Source organism: Anarrhichthys ocellatus, unplaced genomic scaffold (assembly GCF_004355925.1).
Source record: "Anarrhichthys ocellatus isolate YVR2014 unplaced genomic scaffold, GSC_Weel_1.0 scaffold24, whole genome shotgun sequence".
NCBI lineage: Eukaryota > Metazoa > Chordata > Actinopteri > Perciformes > Anarhichadidae > Anarrhichthys > Anarrhichthys ocellatus.
The window spans coordinates 1,935,129-1,944,056 of NW_022280054.1; the positions used below are offsets into that span (position 1 = coordinate 1,935,129).

The 8,928-nt window shown below is 40.5% G+C and overlaps 1 protein-coding gene across 1 annotated transcript; it reads right to left on the bottom strand.

Moving 5' to 3' along the window:
- Window positions 1-218: 218 nt before the first annotated feature.
- On the bottom strand, window positions 219-8,289 carry gvin1l2 (GTPase, very large interferon inducible 1-like 2). The gene is made up of 4 exons (XM_031860589.1): window positions 8,221-8,289; window positions 7,208-7,346; window positions 5,311-6,200; window positions 219-1,154 (listed from the first exon to the last, which is right to left on the bottom strand). Exons 2-4 carry the CDS (start codon window positions 7,248-7,250, stop codon window positions 1,065-1,067), a joined length of 1,023 nt encoding a protein of 340 aa, XP_031716449.1. The 5' UTR covers window positions 7,251-7,346; window positions 8,221-8,289; the 3' UTR covers window positions 219-1,064.
- Between the last annotated feature and the right edge of the window lie 639 nt (window positions 8,290-8,928).

The following is an 8,928-nucleotide window of genomic DNA, read 5'->3' on the forward strand; positions in this document are numbered from 1 at the left end:
AGATTCTTATTTTATGTTGGTGTGGGTATTTATGTGTGTATAAAACTGTACCAATATGCTGTTACAGTATATATATTATCACTATATATACTGTAGTAAAATGAGATTTAATGTTCATGCAGTGATGATATTATTTCGGAAGTATGGGAAAATAAGGGGATGATAAAAAGGTAAATTACATTTTTGCTTGGATTCATGTAATTGTTGTAATAAAAAGGTGGAAGAATACAATAGATAGAACGCAAAGAAATGACAATATTAGTACTTTATTTTGCTGTTAAACATGTGACAGACTAAGTAGCTGTTCAAATTGTTAATAACATCAAACAATTATTGATTAAAAATATACAAGTAGAATAGTTTGACAGATAAATAGATGGATTAATGGATTGGTAGTAAATAGCAAGGTGTAGCAGAGCATGTTTGTTCATACAGATACTTCAAAGATTAGTTTCTGTTCTTTGTCATTCACTTAAATTTTTTATTATATTTCTTTCACTTAAATTGCGTAACATCTACATCTGTAACAAAAGGCTAACGGTTATGGATGGACTCTAGTTGATCATTTCAAAACACAGAACAAGTTAATTTGGCATACTTTAAAATATATTAGGAGAAAAAGATGAGACGATTTATTGTTGCATGATGTGACGATGTATTCTACATTTCTGCCCTTCTCTAAATCCCAGTGCATTCATATTCCTTTCTAAGGTACCAAGTTTTTAAAGGAAAAACATTTATTTTAATTTTAATATCACAGGTTTTTGTCATTGGTTGGCTTTGAATGCATGGTAAGACCGAAGAATTATTCACGCTGTCTTCAGATCATTTAAGGAAAGGATGAAAACAAAAAGAAATAAATGAAAACAAATCAGTTGTCATTATCAGTGTTTTGAATGAGTATTAACATCCTTAATAGATAAAATACTTCTAAACGAGATAAATATTTGATCAATAAAATGTCACATGCATTATGATAAAGACAGCATTACAGCACAGGGCAGTCCTATTATTTGTATTGTCCACAGAGGAAGCCCTTCCTCAGACTGTACAATGCCTGCTCCTTAGTGATCTTCTCCCACTCCTCTGGAACCTCTGCTGGTTCCTGCTCGTACTCCTTTGCAAACCTCTCGTTGAACCTCGCCAACACATACCTGTAAATTAAAGAATATTTAGCTAATTTAGGGATAATTTGCACACAAGAAAAAATATATACTGGTACAATATATACTACCACAAGAACAGATTATGTAAGAAAACATTATTATTGAAGACTCAATAAACCACACATTACCTCCAGTAAGCACTGGGCATCTGGCTGTTTGGGTCCTCAGGGGAGATGCTCCTGTCTGGGTAGAGGGAATGGAGGTCCCTGCCTGCCACAGACATCCCGGGTGTGCTCTTGACTGGGTTGACTTGGGCCATGCTTCCAAGGCAACTGATACAGGACAGAGAACCAGAGTCATGGGGCAACATACCTTTGGGCCTGTGGAGCAGAGCCCTGTGCAATTCATGGCCCCTCTCTTCCAGCTCACATGGAGCTCTGCAGAGAGGACATTGCTGGTCACAGCCTCTCACTCTGTTAAAGAGGGAGTCTTGGGGCTGAATTGGGAGGCACTGAAGAATTTGGGTGGTCTCCACATTTTGGGAGAACTCCTGGGCTAGGTCCAACCGCATTGCCGCCAATAACTCCATTAGACATGTGACAAAGTGATCCCATTTTGTGGTGATACTGAAGAAAGGTCCATCCAGCGGGGCCCTGGTCACATCCACATCTCCATCGCTCTCTAAAGTGAGGCACACTCTCTCCAGCAGCGGCTTTGTATCACTCAGCACTCCATTGGTACCTTCTGCTGTTTGACTCACTGCTGCTGCTACCTTTCCTATAATTTCTCCAAGTCTTTGATGCCTCCATTTATCAAAGTTGGTTGATTCAGAGAGGTGGGCCATCACTTTCTCCTGAATCTTCCTCACTCTGAAGTTTTCATAAGAAAGCAAATATTCCAGAATGCTCTCAAAGTGGTCCTCCTCTATCAGCTCCTCCAGCAATTTTTGATGGAAGGCACGTGGGGACTGAAACTGCTGGACTTTACTTTGGATCTCTTCGACGATACGCATCCCTAATGGTCTATGTATGTAATCCAACACTGTCGGTTTGATGACCATGGAAGTAAATGCTTGAGCCACCCTCTGGCACTGGTCTCTCTTCCTGAACTGGTAGGTAAACTCTGCCAAGTATGTGCTCTTGGTCGCAGTAATACATGTCAGAAGCTCACTTTCTTTGGCATAGCGGTCATGTAGTTTTTTAAAGTCTTGGCATGCAGCCCTACAGACATAAACTTTTAGATCCACCTCAAAAGCTGATCTGATTTCCATAGATTTTTCTTTCAAAGCTTTTTCAACATTTTCCAACAGTTTTGTGATGTAGCTGTCAGAGAAATCAGCTGGTAAGATCAATTTATCTGCTACAAATTGCTTGTATTCTTCTATTATAGTGCATGCTACCTGTTGCGCTTCTAACCTCTGCAGTCTGTTGTTGTCTTCAAACATGTGCTTTAATCTGCTGCGGTATCCAAAATGCTCATCAAGCACTTGGAAGCTAGATGTCTGATTTTGGCCGATGACTTCAAGTTTTTTCATGTGTTTTTGGAGACCACAGTATATTAGATTATCTTTCAAAATATTACACACTCTTGCAGTAATATCATCTGTTTCTGAAGGCCTGAAGTCGAAGTTGGACAGTGTCTTACTCCAACCACCCTCAAACTCCTCTTCTAGTTCTGTATCTTGAAGGAGAACTTTGGTTGAGTTGCTGTTCTCTGCAAGTGCACGTAGCTTTGATTCCTGTTCTTTTTCAAGTAAGGCCTCAAATTTTACCAACTGTGTTGAAGAACAATGGCTCTCATTGACTTCACCCAACCTTTGTATTGTCTCTTCAGTTATTCGCCCCTGAAGGTCATCCATATTGCTCATTAGGATTGGCCTGAATGTGTTCATTTTTTGAGGGTTGTCTTTCATCAGATAGGCCTCCACTTTTGACCTGAGTTTGTCCACCTCTGTTTTGACTTCATCTCTGGCTTTAATCTTCAACTCGCTCAGAAGGCCATTTTGGATCAAAGCTTCTAGAGCCTTTGTGGCAAAGATTTTCTTTGTTGCCCCCTTCAGCCAGCTTTCCATGTATTCCAGGAAACTATCCTCCCATTGTGAAATCTCTGTGCACAGTAAAGAGAAGGCTAAAGCTATGTCAGTATTTTCTAGACCAATGGAGAGTGATTCTGCTTTCACTGCATCCCAAATAGCACACAAACGACTCATGAATTCAGGCAGACCTGTGGCTTCAGACTTAGCTGCACACTTCTTCAATGCCCCAAACAGGTTCTGCTTAAGCTTTAACACAGCATTGCTGTACTGCTTATCAATTGGTTCAGAGAGGGACATATTGTACCAAGGCCCTTTGACATGGGTGATACAGCTTATGGTCTTTGCATACTGGTTGTCAGCATTGCTAGTTCCTCTGTCCCCAGTCTCAGTCTGAAGCATATCCGATACACGCCTTAACTGTGATGCTTGTATTAAGCTGTTTATTTCTTCATCCTGGGCCAGTAGTTGGCAAATGGGCATGGAGCCACATTCTTTGATGCGTAGAAGAGCATTGACCATGACAGTAAGGTTAGTCTCAAACTCAGTACTCACATGTGATGAGATATTCTGCAATAAAACATCACTCAATCCTGTTGCAACAGTGGCCATCTCGTTGTCGTGGATCAGCATTTTTCTGTCTCTGTCAAGAGACATTGAGCAAAGTCCTTCCACATCAATTAACAACAGAAAATCACACTCCATATCCTTTTTGAGGTTATCGGGAAGACACAGGGCAACCATGTACACCCCTCTAGTGGATCTCTGCCTTCTTTCCGGAAATTTCACCCCAAACAGTGCAGACAGAACCTCAGCATTCATACCATGATGTACTCCAAGGTTTGTCAGCACTCGAGTCCTGCACTGTTCTTGAGGTAGGCGACGTTTGAGCTCTGCAAAGACACAGCCCAGCCAGTGGATGGGAATGTGTGAGGCATCTCCATCCATTAGTTCAAGTGGAATCCCATAGATCAGAAGGTCTGTAGCTAAGCTAGGGAGACACAACACATTGTGGCTCCCACTCCCGGGGCTGATGTGTGTTAGTTCAAAAATTAGGCCCATCTCACGCAAAAAGTGCTCAAGCGCCAGCGAGGACAGATCAGTTTCCATAGGCTGTGATCTTGAGGCTACCAGATGTTCTAAGGTAACATCTAAGCACATTTGTTGTCTGGCAGAAGAAGTCAAATCTGCCTTAGTTAGTGTCAGCTTTGGTTCATCTAGTTGGGTCAGCTCTGGATCATCTAGCTGTTTCCATCGGAAGCTTGAGGTTCCATTTTCTCCAGATTCCAAATTATGGTTTTGGTCCTCAAAGTCGCAATCTGAAATTTGTTCTTCACCCTGAATCTCTTTTTTGTTGGATGTCACATCTAACTGCTGCTCTTTGACTGGATCAGTGCAGTTTTTTTCAGGCAGCTCTTCAGTGTTTTCCTCTTCAAATGTTGAATCTGTGCAGAAACTATCACTGTCTGTTGGGGAGTCATTAGCTCCATTTTGGAGCTCATCAGAATGTTCTGGCATTTCATCTTTCTTTTCTGTCTGTAGGTTTATGACTAGATCTTGTGGACTGTTTAGTTTTTTGATTTGATTCGACCGAAGCCTCAACTTCATCCAACTGAGGAAATAAGTCCTCTCCACTTTGTCTGTTGTGAAAAGCGCATCGGTGAAAATCTTCATCGCTGGAGTCATTTTGTAGCTGCTCAACTCTACCAAGATGTCTTTCTTTTTTCGTTGAAGTTGTGGATGAAATTCTATTCCTTCTTTCCTCTGTTTGCTTTCCTCCTTTTCTATTTCAGCAAGTTTACTCCACAAATGCCCTTGCAAAGGAAGCTGTTTTTCCCTAAATTGAGCAGATCCCTCATCTAAACCTTTCAAAACTTCATCCACTGTGGCCATTGCCTTTTTACAGACCACCCCTTCATCTACATTAAGGCCTAGCTCCTCTGCTAATTTCATTGCTGCTTCAAGTGAAACAAGTTTCAATTCATCTGGTAACATACTTTTCAGGGTGTCACACAGCCTATTAGCCAGTTCCTCCTCACTCAAATCTCTGCCTTGCAGCACTGATACTCCAGGAAGCGACATGTATTCTTCAAAGTTCTGATCAACAAACCCCACAACGCTGTTCTCATTCTTCTCAGCATCTGATAGGTCAATCACTATGAGCTTGCTTACCGTATCTTTGCAGGAGGCAAGGAGTTGTTTTTCTTTCTCCCTAAGATTCCCACAGAACACAACCACAGCTGAAGACGATTGACATAAGAGGCTGAGGCATTTCTCCTGTGTACTGGCATCACCACGGAGGTTAGAGATGACTACAGGGATAGGAAAGATATCTCTTGTAGTGTCCGCTGTGGGTAGATACCATCCAATCTCCACCAGGCCATTGCAGAGTCTTCGGGGCAGCTGTCCTCCATCCATTCCCCTGTGGAGGAATGTGTCATGGGGAGATCTGAGTCCACTTATAACATTGTTTAGCACCTGTGACTTAGAGACACCACTGTGACCAAGCTTCACACAAGAAACCACTGGCATGTATGTACTTGCTAAATCCCCCTCGTGGACCTTCCTGTTATTATCTGGAAAGTGAGACCTCCATTGGCCAACAGCCCCTCTCAAAGGCCAAAGAAGGAAGCGACTGGGCTCTTCTGGATCTATATTTGGAAGGACCAGAGGCACAGCAAATTGGCATTGCAACATGCGCACAGTCATCTCCTGCTGAAGGAAAGTGTTGGCGGACATAAAGACAGCTGTAACTAGATCAAGGGGGTTGATGGCACTCTGGCTTTCTCCGCCAATACCATCGATCATCTCCTCAGGGGATTTGTTGCCGTTATTCAGAACATCTTGCAGAGGTTTGCAACAAGGACTCCGGGCATCTGGGCTAAGCAGCCAAAGGCGTTGAAGGAAAGCATTTGGTAGATCCTTGGGCTCTAGAGGGGTTTGCTTCTCCAGAGTCCAAGTGCTGATGTCCAGCATAGATGCTGGGTCCAGTGGTGTAGTCCAGAAGGCCTCTAATCCCAGTTTATTTAGGACCTCTGCCTGGGAATTGTTCTTAGGAGGTTCTGTTTGAAAAATAATCAATCATTTAACTTGTGGATAAGCTATACTGTATATTTAAAACGTTCATGGTAATGTTGTTTTATCTAGATAAATGGAGAATTTCATATGGTCAGGAAAAAAAAAGTTATACCAGTTTAAGTTAAGTGCAAACATTGTTTTTCTTTGTACAAATGAAAGTTGCTTTTGTTTTTGTTGAAAATTTGAAAAAAAACAGAATACTTTTAATATACACTTGTACTGAGTTCTTGTCCATCCTTAATTTGTGAACTAATTTCTTCAGACTACTTTGAATGAAGAGTAACAAGATAGTTTTAATGAAATAGTCGAAAATATCTCAAAATTCATAATCAAACTAAATAATTTTCCTATTTATTTTATTAACGTAATATATTGTTTTTAACATTTTATAAACAGTAAAGGCACATTAACTAACTAGTCATTACATTTTACCCCAGTCTCAGCTACACCGGCAAACAAAACAGCTGGGTTCCCCTTAAACACACCATCCATCCCATGGTGCCATTAATATCCAAATTTACACTTGCTGTCGCCAACCCAATTAACATTAATGGGTAAATACATTAAAGCATTCAGTAATGCAGGGCTTTTCACCAAACACATTCCTCCTGTATTGTCTGTTCTATCTCATTTTGTTTTCAAACCAGGGCAGTCACAGGAGGAAGTTGTGGGTCAAACAAAATGTATTTCTGCCTTTCTCAGTAGAATGCAAATGTTTCGATTAGCTGAAGTTTAGGAAAACACAGACTGTGGCATTTATTGCTGCATTTGAATAGGGTAGGTATTATTTTGTTTTACGCAGTTGTACACTACTGCCACATGCCAAAGAATGAGAAAGTATTTTTGCCATTTATTTCTGCTTGTAAGCCTCCCCTCAAAATTGTTAGGTGGGTATTTTTATCAATTAATCTTAATTAATGAATACACAGAATACACAGTAATGTTAAAAATACATGGTTCTACAACATCTAAATACAAAAAGGAAACATACTTTTCTTTTTGCTGCTCAGCCTGTTAGGGAGCTTCACTGACATGATAAATCCAGCTGAGTGACTCTCCTCAAAGATTTAAAGAAGTAATTCTTCTCTGGCCAGGCACATCATGAACAATGTGGAGTGTTGGCTGGAAACCTGTGGTAAAAAATCACAACATAAACATTACTGGCATACAACAGGCACAATACAGTCAAAAGTACCTTCTAGGACACCTCTGTGTCCTAGAAACAATTAAGGGAGTGTATTGTATCTTGCTGTCTCAGGGTACTGCTCATTGTGAACTAATTTTCCTAAAATTATTTAGCATTCTTCTCCATGTTAAATGTCTTTCTTTTTACTTCAATAATACTTCAACCATGACAGACTGAACATGATATGCTCATATAGTGGCCTCTCCTCAGATCAGGAGAAGGATAAAGTAAATAACTGATCAACATTTAAGTGACTCCCTTATACAGCAGTTTTAACACTTCACAGCTTACAGCTTGCAGTAATTTGTTTCCGATTCACTCTCTGTAACGATTTAGCTTTTTGTACACAAAAACAAAGTTACAAAGGGTTTCCTGTATCGTAAAATGCACATACAGTAGACTGCAGGTTTAATTCATATTTCTTCTGAAATAAGAGAAAAAGACGAAGATCATCAACTGTCCAGTCAGTTAAATTCCTTCACTGAATCTGCTATCTTCAACTTGGCCTAGATATAGTGTTGGATGTGCACACAAAAACATTTCCACTCATGCAACAAGTTTGCAATTTCATGTATTATTTCTCAAACAAGACAAATATATTAATGCTATTAATGCAATTATACCAATATCTGGTAAACATATTCAAACGCTGGCATGCAAGGTGCCACCTGCCCATCAGGATCTAAACTAACCACTCACACACCTATGACACAGCCTTCTGGAGGACAGCCAGCTCTTCCTCTGAGCCACAGCCACTATCTTTGTGATGGTGCCTGTGTTCCTTGGTCGAATTTGTATTAAAATCATACTTTTCTTACCTATTTCTCCACACAAAATTGCTTGGTAAATGAAGTATCCTTTAAATTTTCTCTGTCACCACCGCTGTGGTTGTGTCTCTCAGTCAGGACAGCTCTTATACCCGTCTGTTCAGTGATAAGACACTTATCTAATCCTAGGAACAAAATGAACATCAGTCTTACGCACATAGACTGAACACTCATGAGGGCATACTTAGACAAGAGTAAACAAGTGTTATCAGTCATCATGCGAAACATTTTTACATGGCAGGCTTGATACTCAGATAGCAGCAGGTGGTGTCTGTCTTTCACAGTGCAGTGTACAGTCAAAATGTTTCACTGACACCTGTGCAACGTTTTATCATCGGCCTGCAGGGGTCAGACGCAAGGCTGCAGACAATGACGCACACAAACCCATAATTATGTGTGATCTCTCAGATCTATCTGATTACTTTGAGTAGCTGGCACACTGACGCTCCCCTTTGTTCATAGACAGGCTATTCTCCTTGCTATAACCTACTCCTTCTAGCCTCACCTTTGAGTTATTTAGAAACCCCTGTTGCATAATCATTTTAGTCTTAAGGTGTTTGAATTTCAAGTGAATGAGAGTACTTACAGCTCGAAACAATATCCTGTACTTAAATTTTAACTTTATTGTCCCAAAAGATGTGTCATTAAACACACACACACACACACACACACACACACACACACACACACACACACACA

Bases quoted from the DNA above. Each gene is read 5' to 3' on its own strand.
- gvin1l2 (XM_031860589.1), bottom strand. From the start codon at position 7,250: ATGTCAGTGAAGCTCCCTAACAGGCTGAGCAGCAAAAAGAAAA. The intron at 6,201-7,207 runs GTATGTTTCCTT...TTTTTCAAACAG, and splicing joins GCTGAGCAGCAAAAAGAAAA to AACCTCCTAAGAACAATTCC. The intron at 1,155-5,310 runs GTAAGCAAGCTC...TTTAATTTACAG, and splicing joins TTGCCTCCTGCAAAGATACG to GTATGTGTTGGCGAGGTTCA.